Source organism: Botrytis deweyae (assembly GCF_014898535.1).
Source record: "Botrytis deweyae strain B1 chromosome Unknown BDEW_006, whole genome shotgun sequence".
NCBI lineage: Eukaryota > Fungi > Ascomycota > Leotiomycetes > Helotiales > Sclerotiniaceae > Botrytis > Botrytis deweyae.
The window spans coordinates 422,235-444,884 of record NW_024066213.1 but is presented as its reverse complement, the minus strand read 5'-3'; the positions used below and the strand labels follow the sequence as shown (position 1 = coordinate 444,884).

The 22,650-nt window shown below is 43.2% G+C and overlaps 8 protein-coding genes across 8 annotated transcripts; 3 read left to right on the top strand and 5 right to left on the bottom strand.

Annotated features, from left to right (window-relative positions):
• Positions 1-1,306: 1,306 nt before the first annotated feature.
• On the top strand, positions 1,307-2,279 carry EAE98_003349 (uncharacterized protein; the record flags this gene model as incomplete). The annotated part of the gene is made up of 2 exons (XM_038950969.1): positions 1,307-1,812; positions 1,883-2,279. The coding sequence occupies 2 exons, from the start codon at positions 1,307-1,309 to the stop codon at positions 2,277-2,279; spliced, it is 903 nt and encodes a 300-aa protein (XP_038812433.1).
• A 226-nt stretch (positions 2,280-2,505) lies between these two features.
• Positions 2,506-5,201, bottom strand: EAE98_003348 (uncharacterized protein). The gene is made up of 5 exons (XM_038950968.1): positions 4,643-5,201; positions 3,767-4,177; positions 3,356-3,716; positions 3,048-3,305; positions 2,506-2,988 (listed from the first exon to the last, which is right to left on the bottom strand). The coding sequence occupies exons 1-5, from the start codon at positions 4,893-4,895 to the stop codon at positions 2,937-2,939; spliced, it is 1,335 nt and encodes a 444-aa protein (XP_038812432.1). The 5' UTR covers positions 4,896-5,201; the 3' UTR covers positions 2,506-2,936.
• Positions 5,202-5,912: 711 nt separating this feature from the next.
• EAE98_003347 (uncharacterized protein) lies at positions 5,913-6,428 on the top strand (the record flags this gene model as incomplete). Its single annotated transcript, XM_038950967.1, has 1 exon — positions 5,913-6,428. The coding sequence occupies one exon, from the start codon at positions 5,913-5,915 to the stop codon at positions 6,426-6,428; it is 516 nt and encodes a 171-aa protein (XP_038812431.1).
• Positions 6,429-8,747: 2,319 nt separating this feature from the next.
• EAE98_003346 (uncharacterized protein) lies at positions 8,748-10,845 on the bottom strand (the record flags this gene model as incomplete). Its single annotated transcript, XM_038950966.1, has 4 exons — positions 8,748-9,702; positions 9,900-10,282; positions 10,333-10,447; positions 10,514-10,845. The coding sequence occupies 4 exons, from the start codon at positions 10,843-10,845 to the stop codon at positions 8,748-8,750; spliced, it is 1,785 nt and encodes a 594-aa protein (XP_038812430.1).
• A 1,188-nt stretch (positions 10,846-12,033) lies between these two features.
• On the top strand, positions 12,034-13,167 carry EAE98_003345 (uncharacterized protein; the record flags this gene model as incomplete). The annotated part of the gene is made up of 3 exons (XM_038950965.1): positions 12,034-12,219; positions 12,270-12,351; positions 12,398-13,167. 3 exons carry the CDS (start codon positions 12,034-12,036, stop codon positions 13,165-13,167), a joined length of 1,038 nt encoding a protein of 345 aa, XP_038812429.1.
• A 305-nt stretch (positions 13,168-13,472) lies between these two features.
• EAE98_003344 (uncharacterized protein) lies at positions 13,473-17,645 on the bottom strand (the record flags this gene model as incomplete). The annotated part of the gene is made up of 3 exons (XM_038950964.1): positions 13,473-17,168; positions 17,257-17,556; positions 17,619-17,645. 3 exons carry the CDS (start codon positions 17,643-17,645, stop codon positions 13,473-13,475), a joined length of 4,023 nt encoding a protein of 1,340 aa, XP_038812428.1.
• A 543-nt stretch (positions 17,646-18,188) lies between these two features.
• EAE98_003343 (uncharacterized protein) lies at positions 18,189-18,644 on the bottom strand (the record flags this gene model as incomplete). Its single annotated transcript, XM_038950963.1, has 1 exon — positions 18,189-18,644. One exon carries the CDS (start codon positions 18,642-18,644, stop codon positions 18,189-18,191), a length of 456 nt encoding a protein of 151 aa, XP_038812427.1.
• Positions 18,645-19,743: 1,099 nt separating this feature from the next.
• On the bottom strand, positions 19,744-22,522 carry EAE98_003342 (uncharacterized protein; the record flags this gene model as incomplete). Its single annotated transcript, XM_038950962.1, has 2 exons — positions 22,229-22,522; positions 19,744-22,165 (listed from the first exon to the last, which is right to left on the bottom strand). Exons 1-2 carry the CDS (start codon positions 22,315-22,317, stop codon positions 19,744-19,746), a joined length of 2,511 nt encoding a protein of 836 aa, XP_038812426.1. The 5' UTR covers positions 22,318-22,522.
• Positions 22,523-22,650: the final 128 nt, after the last annotated feature.

Below are 22,650 nucleotides of genomic sequence, written 5' to 3'. Positions count from 1 at the left end.
ATATAGAGATGATCATGGTGATGCTAGCTCTACAGAGCATATTGAAGGCCGTTCAAGTGATGGGATTTTCTCAAAGTTTGATTGAGATGATGTGAGTGCTCTGATCCTTCTGAGCTATCTAAAGGCCGTTACTTGCATGTCCATTGCTCAATTTTTGAAATTGAGGAAGTGTAACTATTGGATTGAACGCGTCGAACAGAGCATTAGGCTCTTTCATAGTATCATAGTGAATTAGACTGCAGCCTACGATGCCCAAGTCATTGGGCCCACACCCAGTTTCCTTTCTTGTAGCTATTTTGTCATATTGATTTGAAATCCTGTTCGTAGAATGAAAACGACTCAATGATACTGCGCAATTGTAATTATAGAGCTTGGAAATTGGAGCTACTAGATGATGTATTTAATCTATTTTGTTTTAAGGGATACTTCAAGAGACTTGCAGGATTTTGAGACAGTGTGGAAGAGCGAGGATGGAAAGAGAGCTAAAAAGTTTTGAGTGAATTATTTGAGTGATGGAAACTGAGACTGAAGCTAACTATTAGAGGCTTTCGAAGATGATAGAGCGAGGAAGTAGACGATGTAGAGAAATAGACATTAAGAATCGAGAGCCAAGAGTCATATCAGAGGTATTTTGAGGTTGTGACTGGGGTTTGTGCTGGGGTTTGTGCTGGTAAATGTGAGCGTTAGTAGAGATTTGGGGTTGATAATTGGAAGATAGAAATTGAGATATTAGGATGGCTAGTCTGAGAAGCAAGGAAGGACTTCAAAGATAATGTTCTGGGTAGAGAATCAAAGGGTTCAAACTAAAGCGTATCTAAAAAGCAAAATCTTTTACACAAAATCCAGATGTTGTGTAAATATACCTAATATGCGAAATTCAGATACGAAACCTATTCTTGGCACGTGCAGGCAACTAGTGTGATTCAGGTAATTTTACACTTTACTAAGTAATTTTACATGATCATCATAGTAAGAATAGTTTTCCTATGAACAAGTTTTGAGAAAAAATCTTTATAATATTTCTCTTTTAAGTTGTTTGTGCACTTGTCATCACCAGGAATTCGAATTGATTGGATATTTCAACAGTTGAATTCTCAACTTGCTCTCCTGAAAATTACGCGAAGGCACTAAACAAATCACAAATCGACACAGCAACCAACTTGCAACCAAATTTTCTCCCACAAGTGTTTTGAATCCCGGAATAAACAATACAACAGGTACAATTTGTGCTGTTATCAGTTACAACAAGAAACATAACATTACAAGCATTTTACAAACACCATCAGCTATTGTTGAAGCCAGCACAATGGAGAACAATAACATGACAAGCACACCACAAGAATCATCAGCCATTACAACTGTAGCAATTGAGAACGAAGATCAAACTGCGACTACATCTTTGCAACTACCAACTCCCCCCACAAGCACAACGATGAGCAACATCACTCTTACAACTTCTACCACTGCAAACATCGCACCACCAACTCCCTCCGCAATTACAATGATGAGCAACATCACTCCTGTAGTTGCTGTCGCTGCAACTTTCCCACCACCAGGTCTCATGGCCACATTCCCACTTGAGCTTCGGATTTTTATTTACAAGATGTCCCTCTGCATGACCGTTGCCGGCCTCCTTCCGCCCATTCTTCTCGCGTTTCACGGTACTTCCGATTATCCCCTCCTCCAACACCTATACAAAACCATCAACTTTGTCCTCTCCGATGCCACATTGCCTCTTTTCTCAACCATCAAGAAGTTTGGAAACAAATTGCAGAAGCTTTTCTATTTGCACATACGCTCTGACAACTTCGAGTTCGTATAATTATTTCCTACACTTCTCAAATTCACAGCCAGTACATTACTGATATTATGATAAAAACAGATTCTACAGACTCGATTCTACTACCCGCACTCTTCTCGCTCACCACAACTGTAAACTTCAAAACTGGTTCCGTAAGATAACTTTTACTGCCATCCAGCCGACTCGCACCCCACAAACCACCGACTCAGAATTGTCCGAAGCCAACAGTAACATTGATTCTATTCTATCTCAACTTTGCTCCATTGTGGGCGCAAGCGTTGAAGCGCCTGAATTTCGTGTCAAGTTTCTGGGTTATATTAATGGAAATTTGACCGACCAGAGGAGATTGGATCAATATGTTAATTTCGCAAGTCATCAATTGACATTTTCAGGTCGACGTTGGACTCCGACAAGAGAGCTGGTCGGGGACGATGGTTTGGTTCATAATGGAATTGTTTGGATTTGGAAGCTCGTCTAGGGAATAGAGAGGGAGGGGCTACGGATGAATTTCTTGATAACTAACAAGGTCGATGCAGAGGAATATCATAGATTTGGGTGGGCACTTATGCCAGCTCAGGCATTCACAGAGGTTCAGATATCCAGAGAGACTCAGAAGATTGGATAGGCTCAAGCATTCAAGCTAGCCTAGAGACGGATATGATTCCAAGTGCTAATACTTCAGATCTATGTGACAGTCGGGCGGTTGGAAAAAGAAGCTTCTCAAGGATATTATCAAGACTACCTCTTTCAATAATACTAGTTTTATGTCACTTAAGGGAACATAGCCACAGATCACAAATACATATCAAAGAAAAAAACTTTTCGGTTGCACCTAATATCTTTGCTAACTTGCTTTCCTTCCCACCGTGTGAGATTTGACCACAACCATCATTCCATTGCTACCCTCTAGCCACAAACATCCAGGCACAATTTATCTCATAATCCCAATGACTAGGGGACAACCCCCCAAATAAACAAATGGCGAAGGAAATTTTTTCCGTGAAAACAATCATAATTTTTTTGCATCGCGATGATTTCTCAAAATGACACAACTTAGATAAACAATCGGTGCCTTGATCGCCGAAATGTGAAAAAAGAGAGATTTCGTTTGATCAGCATAAAAGGTATCGAGCATTTAGTCAGTCTTGGTGTAGGCGGCGGAATCGACACCTCCCTCGGGGTACTCTCTGTTATAGATTGTTAGTATTGGAAACGAAACGCGAAGTGAGATTTGGGGGCTGCTTACGGAAGTGCAACTTCGAATCTCTTTTCAACAGCCTTCAGAACCTCTTGATCTGCCTCATTGCTAACGAATGAGATAGCAAGACCCTTGGTTCCGAAACGACCAGCACGTCCAACACGATGAAGGTATGAGTCTGCATCAGGTGGGAGATCGTAGTTGATGGCCAAGTTAATCTTGTTGACATCAATACCACGACCGAATACGTCCGTAGCAACACAGATACGCTTGTTAAAATCCTTGAAGTCGTTGAAACGTTTGATACTATTCACGTGTCAGTAATGCAGAAAAACCGATGAAGCTATAAGACGTACCGTTCCTCTTGGCTGACACCAGAGTGGATTGCAACTGATGGGAAGTTACACTCGCGCAAGAGCTTGTCAAGTTCAGTGGCTCTGACTGTGCTCTTGACGAAAATGATGACTTGATTGAATGAAAGCTCATCTAGCAATTCATTGAGACGTCTATTCTTTTCTCTCTCCTCTAATTTGATGTAATATTGTTGAAGACCATAGAGAGTGAGCTTTGTCTCATTATCAATATAAATTTCAAGAGGGTTCTGCATGAACTTCTTGCAGATAGGTCGAACCTCTTGAGAAAGAGTAGCACTGAACATCATGACTTGCTTTTGTGGTGGTGTTGCTCTGAAAATTTCCTGAACATCGCGACGCATATCTAAAACAATATCAACAGTGTGCACCTAGAAGGACTGCAATTAAACTTACCAATTTGATCCAACATCTTGTCACACTCGTCAAGAACAAAAACCTTAACGCTGTTGAGGCGCAAGTATTTGTCTCTAACAAGGGCGTTCAATCGACCTGGGGTACCGACGATGATGTGTGGGTGGGTCTCAGGATTCTTCAATACCTCAACATCCTTGCTAATAGGAACTCCACCGTAGAAAACACCAATCTTGACATCTGGCATGAAGTGACAGAAGCGTTGATACTCATTTCGAATTTGGTAAGCCAGTTCACGAGTGTGGCACATCACAAGTACGGATGTTTCACCGGCGACTACCTCGACTTGTTGTAGAGTTGTGAGGACGAAAACGGCGGTTTTACCGAGACCAGATTTGGCCTGGCATAGGACATCTGTACCAAGGATCGCTTGGGGAATACAGACTTGCTGAACTGTAGTGATCGGACCGAAGTTAGATTAAGTGTCCAAATTTATAATCAGGTGCAAGAGATCGCAAGTCCGCCCATCTACGCAAAATACATCCACAACACAACACCCAGAATGCACAGATCGAAGTAGAGGCCCGATATTTGCCTTGGAAGGCGCAAATCGTCAACTTTACACAAACGCAACAAAGGCGTCGGTTGGAGTCGATCCTGGAAGTCTCTAGGCATGCACTTTAAACGTATCTCCTACAATTTTGCCAGCAATTATATCGCCGCTTTCTTTCGAGATTCTCGCCTAACGCATATGTTTGCCATCCCTCCGAATCTTGTATCGGACCGGTAGAGACATTCCAGGATCGCTCGTAACTTGCTGAAGTTTTGACCAGAGAGTATTCATTTTTGCTTGCGAGATGGACGGACGCGCTGCGAGAAGGACAATGATGGAGTTTAGGGATGAAAGTTATGACTAACCCTCCGAAGGATGTTCGAATCCGCACCAGGAAATGGCTCGTAGAAGCTCCGGCTTCAATAAAAATTCGCGGAAACCAGTCGAATGGATACCAACATAACTGCCCTTCTTGGCCGCAGCTGCATTTCCAGACACGGTCAAATTTCCTGAATCACCCTTGACTCCTCCGTTTGCGCCAGCAGCTGGTGCTGGTGCCTCTGTTGTTGCGAGCTCCTCATCAGAGTAATCGATCAAATCTTCTTCGGCGGCAGACATTTTGATGATATTTGTTTAGTTAAAAGGTTAGGTTCGTTGTTGTTGAAAGGTAAAGTCGATCGCGAAGGTCAATCTTAGTAGTCGTTATTCTTGCTGAAAATTGTTAGGAGTAAATGAGGAATGACAAGAAGAAACAAATCAATTAAGAGATAGATCGTGATGATCAAAGTCGTGGGAAGAAGTACTGAGATGGATGGAGGTAGAGGTGTTGAAAGAAAGATGGGTGAGCGCGACTAAGGGATTGCTTTGTCGGCGCGGCTTCAATTCGCCGCTAAGCATTATATCACGTGTAATCTTGGCTCAGCTTACGGAGTACATAGTAGGGTTTGATTCTGCGCCAATTATGTTGAAGGAGAAAAAGCTTTGACTGATTATTACTTGGCATCATTTACATTAGTCAGCATCTAAAAGTTGCAATCATCATAGTTGAAACGTAAAATTCAACTACCACTCCTCATCTCATACGTACCGTAAAAACTCGACAAACTGAGATCCTACTTAACCGCATTTAGCCTAGCATATTGTCGATCTCCCCAGCCGGACTTATTGAAATCCGATATTTTTTCTACTTTTTCTGATTATTCACGTGTTTAAAGCACGTGAATTATTTTTCGAAATTAGAAATTAGAAAGAATTTTGATTTTGATTTCTTTCTATTATTAACTACTAATAAGATCTTCAATTTGAAAGCAAAATATTGATTGTTGATTTAATAATAATTTATTGAAGTTTTTTAAAAAAAAAATTCTTGCTTACAAATTGATTTAGTTTGTGGGGTGAGGCGTTTCCACTAGACTAAATGCGGTTAAGTAGGATCTCAGTTTGTCGAGTTTTTACGGTATTATTGAATTTCAAAACTCTGATATATGACTTCACAAACTTGTTTACTTTACTGCATACCTAGTTACATCAAGGTCAACAACCTCTTAAGCTCCAGAAAACTTGCCAAAGCAGCTTTGAGCTTTTCAGCATCCTCTTGGCAACGTATCCGATATCAAATCTGGATTCCTAAGCACAATGGCAAAGTCACAGGCTACTAAAGGAGTATCCAAAGTACCGAACAAAGTCTTGTACAGTAGAATGTCATATCTATATCAAGCAGCAACCTATCTGGCTGTACATGACAAGCAAAGTCAAGAACAGTCGGGTAAGGGAATCGCCCTAGACTCATCAATGGAGGACGTCATGAAGGATGAGCCAAAGGCTGTAGCAAATGCCACAGAGGGATCACATCAAGCGCTCTCCCGTAGATTAATCACGGACCTACGCTCAGTCTCATTGAAAGGAATGATGCGAATGTCTCCTGAGATGAAGCATTCTATCTGTAAGAATTGTCAAACCTTATTGCTGGAAGGGACCACATGTACTGCTAAAGTTGAAAACCAAAGCAAGGGGGGGAAGAAACCCTGGGCTGATGTCTTGGTTCGAAAGTGTGATACTTGTGGGCTGGAAAAAAGGTTCCCGCTGGCAACAGAGAGGCAACCAAGGAGACCAAGAAGATCCACCAAAGAATCTAAAACCAGCGCAGCTTAAACATGAACGCACGGATTTAGTGGCGATCGAGAACCCATCACCCAAAAGAATTCTTGCGTTCGAAAGCTTCATTGTTTGTACAATTTTGGATGCTATGTTGAACGATAACTTCACCATCATTCAGCCCCTATGACTCGGCGCCTTACAAGCTTGCCTTATACCACAGAGTCATAAAAATCATCCATTTCGACGCGATGATTATAGCAATTGCGGTGAAGAGTTTGTTTAAGACTTCGGCACTGGAGTATATATCGGTATTCGACAAGCGAGACTATTGTAAGCAGATGATATACTCCTCATTCGTATCATTCAACTCTAACGTGGTATTAGCTGGTGACATAACGGAGCTGCAACTCCGTGTAAAAAGCTTATGATGTTCGGGTTCTTCTCTTTGAGGGGTGAAATACCTTTGCCCACACACCAAAATGAAAGATACTCTACCCTCTTCAGATCTTCTTCTATCTAAGCTCGAGTATAAGACGCGAGATCCTTATTCACAAATGGTATATCAAATCTTCGCCGTGCGTTATTACGGAATCTAGCAATTACTATTCAAGAGGGCACTCTTCAAATTGCACCGCAATTTGGAAACTCGGAATCTCGCTTCTTTCTTTCCAGCATTCTTCATAAAATCCGGTGCTGTTCAATCACTCTGTGAATTCTATCAGGCTAGGTTCGAATACTAGTGTTAAGTGAATCGGAGGAAAAGTTGCTCAATGCTACTTTACATCAAACATCGACTTTCGTGAATTAAGAGCCAATCCCTATCGTTGGCTCTGTTCTTCCGCGTTTATTGTTGATACGAGTAAACATACCTAGGTAGCGGAGGAATAGACCTTTGGCTGGCTACTTCAACGTCGATGCATGAATATCTGGACCAGAATTGCGTGGCAATCAACACGGCCGTACGTTTTGAAGAGGTGATTGTTTGAGATTGAAGTAGTCAACCAGGTACGATTTTTGGAATTGAGTTAGCCAATGAAGTACGATTGCTTGAGGTTGGGTCGAAGAATGGAGGATGGCGGTTTGGCATTAGGTTGAACAATAGGGGCCGAACTGCAAAAGCGGAGAGATGGTATCACTTTAAAGGCCCACGTAAGCTTAGGAAGCTTGGGAAGCTTGGGAACTCGGTGGATCGAGTAGTGAGAATTCAATCGAGAGCATGAAATTCCATCTAGATACAATACTCTATGGTTACCAATTCGTTCAATTGTCTGGTGACCTGCGTAAACATTTCAACTAGAACCTACACATAAATCTCGCAGGAGACCTACCTTTCAGTTTATCTGTCCAATCGAATCTGAGTCCACATTTCAGCTGACAAGCACATGGGAGTATTGCCATCTTAACAATTTAACAGCATTTCGGCCAACAATGCCTCCCAGCTGCCCAGTCATTATCACTTAACTTTCATATTAATAACACCATAATGACCCCAAAGAAACTTCCAGTGAGTACCACAACACGACTCCTAATACAAAATACAACATTGAAAACTCTACATTTCGAAATCACCAGTCTCAGAAATATATCAGCATATTTTCCGGAGATCGAGATCGAACGGTCATTCGCATCAAAAATATACTCTTTATGTCCGCATTTTCACGAAAGTCTACTGATGAATTTGTAGGGACCATAGAAAACACTTCAGAGTTCTTATATCTCACCTGCTTGACACTCACTTTGAATCAGCTACTCCAATCCCATACCCCCTCCACATTCTCGCTTTACACTCTTAGCGCACATTTTACACGCGAAATATGATTTTTCATATAAACCATCATGTAAATTCCGTGGTACACAAACTTCAACTCTCTACAAGAAAAAAACACATGCGTACTCGCCTGCCACGAGTCCCCACCGGCTCGATAACCATAGCTCGACATCTGGAACAAAATCATATGAACTATCTTCTTCGTCTTGATGACTAGATGCTGCAGTCCGTAGTACTTGTGTTAGTTCATTGAAGGATCTTCTAGCTTGGCAGAATCCGAGTTCCAGAATATTATTTGGATAACTAAGCGATTGAAATCTATCTATCTTGTTATATATCTCCATCTTCATTATCTTTGACTTGCTGGGATTTCTGTGAAAATTCACACAGATTTTAGTCTCTTACATCACCAATTTTATCTGCAGGTGTAGTGATTGAAATAACATTTGATAGACATCCTGGAAGAGAGTGATTTTCGAAATGCCGTTTGGCTTTGAAGAAATTCGAAAGGAGGGAAATGGTGGAAGGAAGGTTCAAAGGACTGAATTAAATTTATGAATTCATATGTAATCATTAACAGCTTGCATCTCAACTATCAATACCCTCTATATAATAGGAACATTTTTAGCTCTATAATCATACCACAACGGACTCGTCCTCTTTTGTTGAAAGCCCACTAAACCTTGCTGTAGATCCTCGATCGCACTCGCATACTTAACCAAACTTGCCTCGCTCCAAGCAGTCCCCATTAATGCCAACCCAAATGGCATTCCGTCCACTGGGCTCACGCCTGCTGGCAAAGTAACCATTGGATACCCTGCTTGGGCCGCAATTTGATAAGTTTGACCCACATCGGGCGGCACCAATAATGCGGTGAGTTGAGTACCATTGTTGTAAAGGGCTGCGTCTATTCCATCTTCACGGGTAGTACGATGACAGAAATTGAGGGCTTCCCAATACGTTTCGTTCATGATACCGCCAGTAGCGAGAGAAGCTAGGAACCCATCTTGTCCTGATTTAAAGGCAGGATGAACGCCTGGAAGACCACCTTCGGATCCAACATTGTCGATATTGTACTGGACAATATCTTCAACGGTGCGAATATCTGTATTGTTGAGATCTGCGAGATATTTTACAATGTCGTTGTAAAAGTCAACTGCTACATATGTGTACTCGGATTCGTTGGGATATCCACGAGTAGTACCATAGTCCCAGTCCCAGCCATCTTGAGAAATAATGGTCTGCCAGTAAGGTAATTCAGTGCCATTAATGATCGTAGCACCGGCGGCTTCTATCTCGGAAACAAGATTGAGAAGTTGGGACTGTTGATCCGAATCAGCAAATTTCCAAAAGCTGAGCCAGGGCAGCCCAAAAACAGCGCCCTGGAGAGAGGTCTTGTTGCTGAGATATTGAGAGTAGCCACCGGTTGGCGCATCTTGCACAAGCGTGTAGTTGTCACGGACGTCGGGACCGTAAATTCCGTCAAGGCAGTAGGTAGCATCTCGGACAGATTTAGCAAAGCATCCGACGGTGTCTTGATTATGAGATTCAGGAATGACACTAAGAAAGCTGTCAGTATGATACATGGCTATGAGAATAGTGTACTAAGAGTCTTTCATAGTCGGAACTGCAGTCTGGCTCAAGGACGATCTTGTCATTTGCACATGTTGGATGTTCAAAACATGCTTTCAGATCAAGAAACTCTCATTGTCGGACTGTAGAACTATCAAACAACCCTGACAGCAAAGAAAACTTACCCGTCACGTGAAGTGAGGCCAACAGTTGGTTTGAAACCGACGACACCATTTCGCTCGGCGGGATTGATTACGCTTCCATCGGTCTCAGTACCAAGTGCAAATGTAATAAGATTTGCGCCAACTGCCGAAGCACTGCCCGATGAGCTTCCTCCGGGAGTAGTAGTTAGATTGTATGGTGATCGACACTGACCACCCCGGGCCGAATAACCTTCGGAATATGAGTTCGAGCGCATGTCGGCCCATTCACTGAGAGTGCTATGTCCCATTAGAATGGCCCCAGATTCACGAAGCCGTTTCACGACATGAGCATCACGAGGAACGATGGAACCAAGCAACATCCAAGAGCCAGCAGTAGTTTCTAATTTGTCCTTGGTAGCAATATTCTGGCACCCGTCAGTAGGGGCTATAATAGGATCCATTGCTTGCAACTCACATCTTTGACTAGAAATGGTATGCCATGTAATGGTCCGCGAATTTTACCCAATTTACGTTCATGGTCGAGTGCAGAAGCTATCTGGATGAATTCAGGATTGATTTGCATTACAGTTCTATCTACGATGTCAACCATTGGTGCATGGAGCATGACGCTGGAAATTGATGCATATGTTACTCACCTGATATATTCGTCTGTTTGATAAATCCTCTCCAAATAACACATAACGATTTGCACTGACGTCAATGTCCCATTTGACAAGGCCGATTGCAATTGGTCAATAGAAGCTTCCTCTAACTTAAATCCATTGCATAACGGCATAGGAAATTGACCACTGTCCGCTAGACTGCCATTTTGAAGAATAGGAAAGTCATATGGAGAAGGGTCCTCCAATAGCTGGGTTTCGACAAAGTCGGTGATATTAGAGACAGGCTTCGGGTACTTCGGACTTGGACTGCCAATTGTCGAGGCAATCAATGTAGTCGCTGTGACCAATGCTTTGATGAGCACCATGGTGCAGACAAAATTAAGAGAGCAGGAAGAAATGCAAGAAAAGAGAAAGTAAGACTTAGAGAATGAAAAACATTATGTACTGACGACTATCAGCTATACCGATAAGGGATGCGTATGCTCTCCCATTAAGAGGGGAAATATCACCCACCTTTGGAGTTGCAGATACACCTGCATATCTCCATCTCAGCACTCATGCAAGCCAAGACATGGGCAGCAGATCATTTCTGCTGGGTATAACCATCAAATATTCATCATATACCAGTATCCTCCATTCCATTACCGGTGAAGTGGTCGGACGTTGCCGATTCACTTTAGATAAAGAGCGTCGGTGTAAGTTCGTTGTTTATACTTTAAAAGCAAGAGTGGGAAGAAGATAAGAAAATGCGAAAGAGATTCGTCTGTAGAGAGCTTGTTATGCGATTGACAAATGGAAACTTGCAACTGGTCTGGTCTGGCCACCGGGAGACGAAAGTCACGTGTCACGGAGAAACCTTTTAAGGTTACCGATCCCGTCTCTACGTAACCGAAAAAAGCGGCGGAAATTCACCACCATTCAAAAGAACTTTAACGACTAAAACTCATCTTGATATAATATTAAATAATAAAAACATCTATTATCAACATGAAGAAGACTCAAATTTTCATATGCTTTTTTCAAATTTCAATATTTAATTTGAAATGAATTTATAATCTATTAAAAAAGACCTTTGAAAGGGTACTCAATTTCCGCCGCTTTTTTCGGTTACGTAGAGCCCGTGTACGTGTGTCCAGTCAGTCCCATAATGTGTTTACATCGTGTTGAACGAGTATGGATTCAACAAATTTGTTGTTCTTATATGGGGAATGAACGTGGACAAGAAAGGGAAAAGGGTTCGTATATTAAAATAGGACAATTGCAAAATCTATCTACAATTGAATCTTATATCGATGCTGTTCTTACTGATTTAGTAAATCGTGTTGTCTGGAAATGTATCAGCCAACCTGATACTGATATCGGAGGTCCTTTATCATACGAGCCATGATGACATTGTTGATTGGCTCCCCACGAACAGCCACAATATCAACATCGGACTCATTGTTCTTCCCAATTTTGACATTCGACATTTCAAAGCAGCATCTTCCTACCTACCACTCACTCAAGTTCTTCCAATAGTCTTCAACAGAAATTGATATATAGTTTGAGTCACTATGAAGGCGGCAATCGCTATTCCGGTCACTCTGGCTATGGTGTATAGAGCTGGATCGCACAAAAGTTTAACTCCAGCAGGTATTGTTGCAGCTGTCCTCACAGCTGCCGCACACGCTTTACATCCATGGAATTTACCTTTTGCGCTTTTGATCATATTCTATCTCATTGGCACAAGAGTTACCAAGGTTCGTTACTTCTTTGTAACCTCATCCATCTACCGTTCTGATGAATATAGGTCAAACACGATGTCAAGGCTAAGCTAACGGTACAATCTACCGGGTCTGCCGGTGGTGAAGGAGCTCGTACTCATATGCAAGGTACGAAATGACCTCTTCCATTTCAATGTAAAACTAACATGTATAGTTATTTCGAATTCTGCCGTGGCCTCCGTTCTCACTCTTATGCACGCATATCAACTACACAAACGAGGAAACGAGCTAGAATCGTCTAACGACGCATGTTACACATGGGGTGGTGATCTTCTTGTTGTGGGAATAATAGCAAATTACGCAGTTGTTGCGGCAGATACCTTTAGCTCGGAACTTGGAATCCTATCTTCAGCCCATCCACGACTTATTACATCCCCGACTCTGCGGAAAGTACCACCAGGAACAAACGGAGGCGTTACAGTTTGGGGTCTCGTGGCAGGCCTGCTAGGTTCTCTCATTATAGTTACTGTTTCGATGGCTCTGGTGCCATTCTGTAGCCCTCAGGAATTTGCGGAAAATGGATGGTCCTTCTTACAGCGACAACGATTTACCTATGCGTTAACCATATGGGGAGCTCTTGGCAGTGTTGTGGATAGCTTCTTAGGCGGTTGGTTCCAAATGAGTGTTGTGGACACAAGGACTGGACGTATCGTCGAGGGACAAGGTGGAAAACGCGTACTGGTCGTTGCGAGTGATCCTATCGGTCTGCACCAGGAAAAGACCACCCAGTCCGATGCTTCCAATACTCCACTTAAGTCCAGTCTCAAGCCTGGCCATCCAAGTCGAATCATCGAGAACGGATATTTAAACATTCTTGATAATAATGAGGTCAATTTTCTTATGGCATTGACTATGAGCTTGGGAGCTATGGGTATTGCAAGTTGGGTATGGAATGTCCCATTTTCAAGCATTTATACTTTTTAAAGGGCGGTGTGCCCACGGTTTATGATCATACCCAGCTGTTGTAATAATGTACGCATAGATTCTAGATAAATGATATTTATACATAATTTTTCAATGCTTCATAGCAAGTTGTGGCAATAGAGGTATCCACAAGTGTGGTTAAAATATGAGCGTGCCTCTAAGTTAACTATATAACAATTAAATGTACAGAACAATTACGATCCACCGTTTCCATTGAGGCATACCTACTTATTGAAAAAAAAAAGGAAACTAGAGATATATCAACCCCCCCCCCCCCCCCCCCCCGGTACGATCCTGTACCGACACTATTGAGCATCACCTTTCAACTTTAAATTTTCAGCAATTACCTGCTCGCAAAAGAGTTTTAGATCTTCGATCTGTTTATCTCTCCTTTCCACTCGACCTGTCAAACTTGTTACAATGTCGCCTGCAGGTTCGAGTTCTCTGATACGTCTTCCACTTTCAGCCAGTTGAGCAACAAGGTACTGGATATGCAGAGCTGCATCTGTAGTAGGCCGACTCATGCGACTGGGTGGCCCTTCTGGAACACCTTGGGCGGCTTGAACAGAGGCGGCAGAGCTTGAAGCTGGCCTTTGAGGTTTTCCTGGTGGCCTTTGAGAACCAGGAGGTGGACCAGGAGGTGGAGGAGGTGCTTCTCTACTAGAACCAGAACTACCAGGTGGTAATGGTGGGAGTCCGGAGTGTGGACGGGGAGTTGGCAGGGGTGAAAGCTCACTGGAAGGTCCGGCTGCTCGATGAACTACTGGTCGGCGAGCTGGGAGGAATGAAGCCTCACTAGAAGGTCCGGCTGCTCGGTGGACTACTGGTCGTCGAGGGCTTTCAGGCTCAGAGTCTATTGGGAAAAATGAAAACAATTCTTGCTGCTCGGTATTTAGATGATTGTAATCGAAATCACTAAAATCAATAGTATCCCAAATTTGTTGTTGTCTCGGCGACAAGATACCGACGTATAAATCGGGCCTGTGTATACCACGACGTTTAGGCACTGAAGCTCTTCTTGGCTTTGTCCCTGCCTTGGATTTTTTCGCTGCCCTCTTCTCTGCCTTCTTCGCTTTCTTTGCTTCCTTCTTTGCTTTCTTAGCTTCCTTCTTTGCTTTCTTGGCTTCTTCGTCTTTGGGAAGTTTCGGAGGAACCCGAAGAGATGGTGGCACAGGTCCGAGTCCTAGAGCTTCTCTATACCCGCTCCTTCCCTCTGGACAACCAATCCCCTTCTCACATTGCGCAATCCATTGTTTCACGAGATCTTTCTTCGAATCATCCCAATCCTTGGAATCCTTGATGGCATTGAAACTTGCGAGAGCTTTAGGTGTATCACCGTCATAGTATACAGCAATAGCGGCCAAGTACGATACTTCTACAATCAACTTCTCATCACCAACTGCTTCCGCCTGAAGTCTAGCTTGATCCACTGCTGCCAACACTCTTTCCATATCACCATTGACCTTTCCGTTCAAGGCTCGTTGAAGAATCATGAAACCCATCAACATATGAATTGTTTGAACACTGGCATGTGCTTGTTGTTGGTTGAGTTGATGCTTTTCCTTTTCTGCATCTGTGTGGGTTCCAGCAAGGCTCTTTCGTATCTTCTCAATTTCTTTCTTGAGATCAACAACTTGTTTGGAGAGTGCGCTGTTTTGGTCCGTAAGTTCTTTGATTTTCTCAGCATGAACCCGCTCACGTTCAGCAGCATCGGCAGGTGCTTCATCCCCACCCGCAGTATCAATTGGCTTCGTGGTTGCGGCTGCCAGTTCGGCCTTAGTTTTCTCCAAGGCTGCCTGAAGATCCTCTTGCTCCGTTGTCATCAACTTGATTAGAGCCTCACTCGCTTCCGTCATTTCTGTCAACTCCTTAACTTTAGCCTCGAGTTCTTCTTTTTCAAGGTGCCATTGGTGTTCCTGCTCTTGGTAATGAATAACCTTCATTCTATTAAATTCCAATGCTTTCTGGTCTGGGTGAGCTTGTATTTGTGGTCGCAGGCTCCTCAAACGACCAATCTCGAACTGGTGTGCCTCGTTTTCCTCTTTTAGATGACGAATCATTTCGGTATCTTCCTTTTTTTCATCTTTTAAGCGAAGAATCTCGCTTATGGCATTGTTTAACTGTTCCGTAATAGTTTGAATCGTTTTGGTACCAGCCGTGTTATCTGTCTGCAGTCGAGTGATCTCATCTTCGGTCTTCCTTTTATCTTGCGTCAACTCTTGAATCTCTTCCTTAGCCTTCTTTAACTCTTGCTTTAGACGTTCAATCTCGCTCGCATTTGCTCCGTCACCGAGTTTTGTCTTTCGGACCTCTTCGAGCTCCTGCAATAACTTCTCTACGCGTTCTTGAACAATAGCGTATTCTTTTTGACTAGCTTCTAACTGTCTTTGACTAGCTTCCAATTGCTTCTTGAGTTCTTCTGTGTCCTCTGCACCTAGATTCTTTTGCATGTCTTCCAGCTGTTTCTTGAGCTCCGTATTCTCCTTAAATATGGCCTGATTCTGCATGGCCAATTCTCCATGGCTTGCACCCGGCGTCCCAATCCTAATTTTCAGTGCCTGCTCTCCAATTGTCTTTCTCAGGGCTCCAATTTCTGACTCTTGTTGAGAAATTTTGACGTCTCGTTCTTTCAATTTTCTTTTTTGTATCTCAACTTCCTCTTCAGCGTTTGCAATATCCCGGCGCAGTGTTTCAGCCGAGCCATCTATTGCTTTGTGTAAGGCCTCTATTGTAACCTGATCCGCAGTGATTTTCTCCTTAAATTTATTGAGTTCCTCATTCAATTGATTAAGTTTGGTATTTTGCTGAACAGCTTGAGCACCAAGAGTTTGTATGTCGAGATTCAAAAGGGACTCTCTTTGGATTTGTGATTTTTCTTCTTTCTCATATTGCTCGACCCGTTCTTTTAACGCGACAAAATCAACACTCAGATTGTCCCTCTGTTTTACTGCCTCTTCACCTTCTATAGCGTCATCTAGGAGTTTCAAATTTGAGACCTCCAATTTCCGATATTTTTCTTGCAAGTCATTGATCACATCTCCCAATTTCGCTGCTTCCTCCTTGAGTTTGTTTTTCTCGTGCTCTAGACGCTTGATTGTGGCTTTAAGCTCATCATCCCCGTGATATCCGGCCTCTTCCAAGTCATTTTTATGTTTCTCCTCTTCCAAGTCTTTCTCCAACTTCTTGATTTTCTCGTCCTTCTCGAGAGCCTGTTTTTGCAGAAGTTCGGCCCTCTTGTCTTTGTCTTTGTCTTTGGCGGCAGCCTTTTCTCTTTCTTTTTTCTCGGCCTCTGCACGTTTAGACAAGGCGTCGAGGTTTTGTTCGAATACCCGAATCCTATCATCTTTCTCACGCAAGGCCTTTGCATGTTTTTCAGCTTCTGCTTTCCTCTTCTCGTCCTCCTTTCTTTTGTCTTCCCGATCCTGTTTGGCGCGCTTTTCTCGTGCGACCTCTATGCCTTGAGACAAAGCATCGACTTGCAATTTAAGTGCCCGATATCTTTCATCTTTCTCACGCAAGGCATTTTCATGCTTTACAGCTTCTGCTTTCCTCCTCTCCTCCTCTTTTCCTTTGTCGCGCTTTTCTTGTCCAGCCTCTACGCGTTTAGACAAGGCATCGACTTCCTGTTTGAGTGCCCGAATCTTGTCATCTCTCTCATGCAAGGCCTTTGCATGTTTTTCAGCTTCTGCCTTCCTCTTCTCATCCTCTTTTCCTTCTTCCTCCTGATCCTTTTTGTCGCGCTTTTCTTGTGCGGCTTTATCAACTTGAGCCATAGCCTCTTTTCTTTCTTTCTCGAGTTTTGCATTGCGGGTTTCCATCTCCAGATTTGCGACCTCCGACCGTCTTAATTGGTCTTGGAGCGCCATCAATTGAGCCACGTACCTGTCGCCTTCTGCTCCCTTGTTCTTTAGTTCAGCCTCGAGTTTTGCGGCCTTCTCTTCCCATTGCGCTATGGTCATTTCTCCGGGTGCTTTTTTATATGGCAATTTCATTTTTATAGCCTATTGATATAATCAGTACTGGTCTTCCATCCATATTCCACCGGGTTGCTCAGAAATTGCATGAAATAGAAGTAGCACTTGAACTTACACCGGCCTCCATCAATTTTCTAATTTCATCAACTTGTTCAGCTGTGAATTTCCCCCTTTCCAAATCGGCTCTCATCATCCTCTCCGCCTCGGCCCAGCTCGCAAAGTATTCGGCCGTGGTTTCTTGTTCAGGTCTCTCAGCCAAGTTTGGCCCAGGTTGATTGACAGTGGCCGTACCTCGTATGGTCTCTGCTTTCTTCGAGGGCACTGTTTTATCGTCATCTTTGGAGTCGGTCGTTTTTTCATCTTCTCTCTCTGCGGACTGGATAGGTAACTCAAACCCCGGAGCCCACCGATCATCCTGTATCAATCAATTAGATGGGTCTTTGGAAGTTGTGGATGTGATCATGGGGTAATACTCACGTCACCTGGTGGTGGCACCGCTGCCATAGTGACTAAGTTCAATAGTAGCTATCTTCTTGAATGGGTACAGTGAGGTCAGCTAGGGTTTTCACAGACCAGTATATCTAAACTTGCAGTTGTTGTCGAGTTTAGAAACACATCATGATTCTAAATCATGGATCAATACATTGAATGCTCTTTAAGGAAAACTCGGTTCATTGTTTTTGACGCATCCGGCAAGATAACTATTTTTTGTAGTCCCAATCACAAAGAGATGTCGCTAGTCTGGCAATTCAATTGGTGTCTTGTTGAAAGAAAACATGCTGTAGCTTCTGAAGTAACAGAACAATAGGCGTAGAGTTCTTAACACACTTCCGCTTCGAGCCTCGCTTGAGGTCTTGCACTATCACATTCTCAGACCTCAATGTCAAATGAACCTCAGCAATGCCCAGTGAGCTGTGCACAATGAATCTAGATCATAGGAGAAAGATTTACTATGTAACAGTGGTATCATGATTCCGCCCTGGTCACAAACTCACAAACTCGCAGCAAAATTCATCTCAGTCCATTCTCAAGCACCCACTCTCTCCCCTATTTCCTCTTCCTCTCCTCATCAATCCTCATCTGAGCCTCCCTCATCAACCCCTCCACCTTTCCACCCCATCCCCTAACATTAACCCCCCTCACCAACGCAACCCTCGCCTCTTTCCACCTTTGCATCCCCATAAAACACAATCCTCGATACAAATAGCATTTGCTAATCTCATAGAAAAAATTCTGTTCCTCTGCAAGAAATGAAGCATTTTCCACGTGACCTAAAGCTCGTTCGTACTCGGAGGTTGTGAGGAGTGCACAACATCGGATGAGTTCAGTGTTGATGTATCCTTTGAAGATTCGGTTGTTGATTCTGAGTGATTCTCTGGCACGTTGAGCTGCTGCGGATTCTTGTTGGTGGCGAGAAGGTATGGAGCCGTGAGTTGTTCCTGGAAGCTGTGGGCCTGGATATTCTTTGCTGGGAAGCGCTGATTTTGCATTTGGTAACTCCATTTGATTTCTGGGACGAGTTAGAGTGGAAGATCAATAGTAAATATGACTGTGGGATTGATGCAGGCTTTGATCAACCTGCATAAGGCTCATATCAACCATTTTGATGATACAAACCACCCAGCGCATGGAAGTATACGTACCTAAACCGTCGATCTATCCACGAAAGCCTCGCACACCAATTATCTTCCACTCCTACTCAAAATCCTTTTTGCGCCCTCAAGCTCTAACAAAGAAGCCGGCGAAGAGTACAAAGGCTCCGCAATTTCGAACTAGCCAGCTTAAATCTCCGTCTTTGACTTTTCCCAATCAATCGTCGCGCGTATGATCTTTTAGCACAGTTTCCTGTCCCAAAGCAGTTTTGAAAAAACTTTAGTTTGATAATGAAAAGTGTTATCTTGTCGTATTTTGCTGGGAATCTATCACATGTGTAGTCAAAGAAGAGATAATCCTGGCTGAGACAAATAATCGCGAACAAAGAAAAGCGAAATGAAGTGCTACCGCCAGAATCGCGTTGGTGTTACTGGGATAAAGAGCTGAAGGTGAGTTGGTTCGATCTTGTCTGAGATGAAAGAAGTTCATAGAAGGATTCTGGAATATTGGAGATAGCTGATATGTGGTACACTGATTTGGTTTAACCATTGGAACCGAATCAACGTACCAGCTTCTTTGTCATCGAATATAATTGATACATTGAATTTTTATACAATTTGCCTATTCATATTTGAGATGCCTGATCTGAGACGGATGGGACTTATTGGACCAAGAAATAATCATAAAGTCCTTGTTCAGCTGTATCAATGGGCTACCTGGGTATGTACCTAGTTGGTCTCTATGAATTCAATAAGTTCCATTTTGCAACGACTCACTTCAACATTGCTACAGATCTTAAGATGGAGTCACCAGTGATATATTGCTGACACCCAGGGAGAATTTTGCGAAGAGTTTTGTTCCGTGAGTAATGATCTGTCATAGATATCAATTTGAGACACAGAGCCCGCAAGACCTCTTTGCCTACGAGACATAGGCAGTCATAATATGTAAGTCCTGAGTCACGAGCATAAATTGGCAAGAAAATTTCCATTTCGATTACCATATAAACTTAACCTTCCTCAGGGTCGACTGCTCCAGCCTGAATAAGCATATCCAGCATCTTCTGGTTTCCTTCCTTTACAGCCTCCCGAATTGCAATTTCCGGATTACGATTACCCCGAAAAAAAAATGTCGATGAATCCACAGCCGAAGCATTGACATCAACACCGAGGTCGATCAACTGTTTGACCATATACTCATTACCATTTCTTACAGCTTCCTGCAAAGGCGTGCCACAATTTTTGCTAGCTGGGACTTTGACATTAGCTCCAGCTAGTAGCAATATATCCACAATCGTTTGATTTCCGCTTCTTACAGCTTCTTGAATGGCAACACCAGGATTAGGGTGCCAATCTGGTCCTGGGGTTCTTGGAGCGTTGACATCAGCACCAAGTTGGATCAACTGTGTGATAATCCATTCATTCCCTCTCTTAGCAGCCTCTTGAAGTGCTGTACCAGAACAAGGATTAGCCGGAGCATTGATATCAGCATTAAGTTGAATCAATTTTATAATGATCCATTCATTCCCTCTCTTAACAGCCTCTTGAAGTGCTGTACCAGAACGATCATTAGCGGGAGCGTTAATCTCAGCTCCATTTTGTATCAACAAGTGAACTATTGCTTCATCCCCTTTCTTAACAGCCTCTTGAAGTGCTGTACCAGAACGATCATTAGCGGGAGCGTTAATCTCAGCTCCATTTTGTATCAACAAGTGAACTATTGCTTCATCCCCTTTCTTAACAGCCTCTTGAAGTGCTGTCCCAGAACAACGATTACCAGGAGCATTGATCTCCGCTCCCTTTTCGATCAACAAATCAATTATCTCCTTATCTCCTTTTATAATAGCCTCTTGAAGTGCTGTTCCTCTTCCATAATAAGTACTCCTCGGAGCATTGATCTCCGCTCCCTTTTCGATCAACAATTCAATTATTTCCTTGTCTCCTTTCTTAGCAGCCTCTTGAAGAGCTGTGCCAGACCAAATATTAGCAGAAGCATTGATATCCGCTCCTTTTTCGATCAACAATTCAATTATTTCCTTATCTCCTATCTTAATAGCCTCTTGAAGAGCTGTACCTCGATATTTGACGGAAACATTGACGTTAGCTCCAGCTTCAACCAATAAAGCGACAACTTCTTTATTTCCTCGGCTGCGTATGGCCATGGAAAGCGCTGTACCCTTGGAACTCAGGAGATCCACGTGAGCCCCCCCTTCAAGTAGTGCAGTAGCGATTGTCAATTTGCCACGGCTAGAAGCTACGTGTAGAGGTGTAATCCGATGTCCACCAGATTGGTAATTTAAATTCGCCCCTTTTCCAATGAGAAATCGAACTGCATCATCATTGTCACTAGCAGCCATCCGTAGAAGCAGGATCCGCAGTTTCTTCATATCAACTCCGACTTTGGGTCGGATTGCCTCCTCAAACAGTGTGTTCATGATGGGGATATCTCTGTGTGTAGCAGCAAGTCTAAATGTGCGGAAACAGACCCGCAGACTTAATCGATCTTTTTGCTGGAGGATTGAGACAACAAGCTGATAGTCTCGCATACTTACAGCTTTCTGAAGAGCATATGCCAGATGATATTCCTCGTTGCTGTCGAAGTGTTGAAAAAGAATAGCCTCGGTTATAGCACGGTGTCCATTTTCAATTGCCAGTTTGAGGCATTTTTGCAGACCGACGGATTTGACCCAATTAAGGTACTCGTGGGATGTTGATTGAGTGATCAACGGAGTAGAAGTTAATGGCGAGTCATTTCTTGACCTGAGCTGCGTTTGCATTTCGAGTATTTCTTGCACGAGATATCGATGCCCGTTGCGGCACGCTTCACACAATGGATCTTCATCATTGTTGTTTCTATCAAATAAATTCAATCCCGCAGCAATGAGCTCTCGGAAGATTTGAGAGTGTCCGCCTCTAGCAGCATCATGAAGTGCAGATCTTCCAGCCGAGTCCTTCGCGTTGTGCTCGATATTCCTATTGAGAAGGAGTTTGACAATTTTCAAATGGCCATTAAAGGCAGCTACGTGCAGTGCGGTTTTTCCGGTGTCAGTGGTCTCCGTAACATTTCCTCCTTCGTGCAGCAGCAACTCGAGCGAAGTAACATTCCCACCTTGCACGAGCTTCAGAATAGTGAGACTTTTCTCAGACTCCTTCTGATTTTGAACGGCGTCATCGTAAGCATCCCGTAAGATATTGGCATTGCAAGTGTCTTTTTCGCTAGTGGTAACTACTTCTGAGTGCACATTTCTCATATGCCTCAGCAGATTGTCTTTCCGTGCCGATCCTTTGAAGTCACATTCAGGCCACTTGCACATGTATTGTGGATCCACACTTCCATGCTTGCCTTCGTGGCGTCGTAAATCGCTGCGCAAAGCAAAACCAGTTTGGCATATATCACACTTGTATGGTCGTATGTGAGTGTTCCGATGACGACTAGAACCAATAATCAGCTACGTTAAGCTCTTAATATAGAGAAGATGGAGAGCATGGCCTCACTTCAAAGACCCTTTAGTAGGCAGGACCTTTGGACAGAATTCGCACCCAAACATGCCTGGAGCCCGAAAACTGGCGGTGCTAGATGTCATCTTAACATCACTAAACACTCAAGTGAGGAAGGACCTGATTTCTAGTGCGACAATTAAACATAGTAGGAGAAACAATGAAAGAGGCTCAAGGGCTCAGAGCATGCGATCGGGGTGAATGTAACAATTTTGAGAATTGAAAATTGCTGGGATTGTATGCAGATGAGTCTGTAGTGTGGTAAGATCCTACTTTGCTACCGATGAAATACTTAAAGAAAGATATTCCCCTCTGAATTTTTGAACTTTCTCAAGTATCCGACCAATCAAATCTCAGAATTCTGGTAAAGCGTGTTTTACTCGCCTCATCAAACCGCCCTACCTACATCGCCCTATCAT

Coding starts and splice junctions, on each gene's coding strand:
- EAE98_003348 (XM_038950968.1), bottom strand. CDS start 4,895: ATGTCTGCCGCCGAAGAAGATTTGATCGATTACTCTGATGAGGAGCTC. Junction 3,306..3,355: donor GGTGTCAGCCAAGAGGAACG/GTACGTCTTATA, acceptor ACACGTGAATAG/TATCAAACGTTTCAACGACT. Junction 2,989..3,047: donor AGATTCGAAGTTGCACTTCC/GTAAGCAGCCCC, acceptor AATCTATAACAG/AGAGTACCCCGAGGGAGGTG.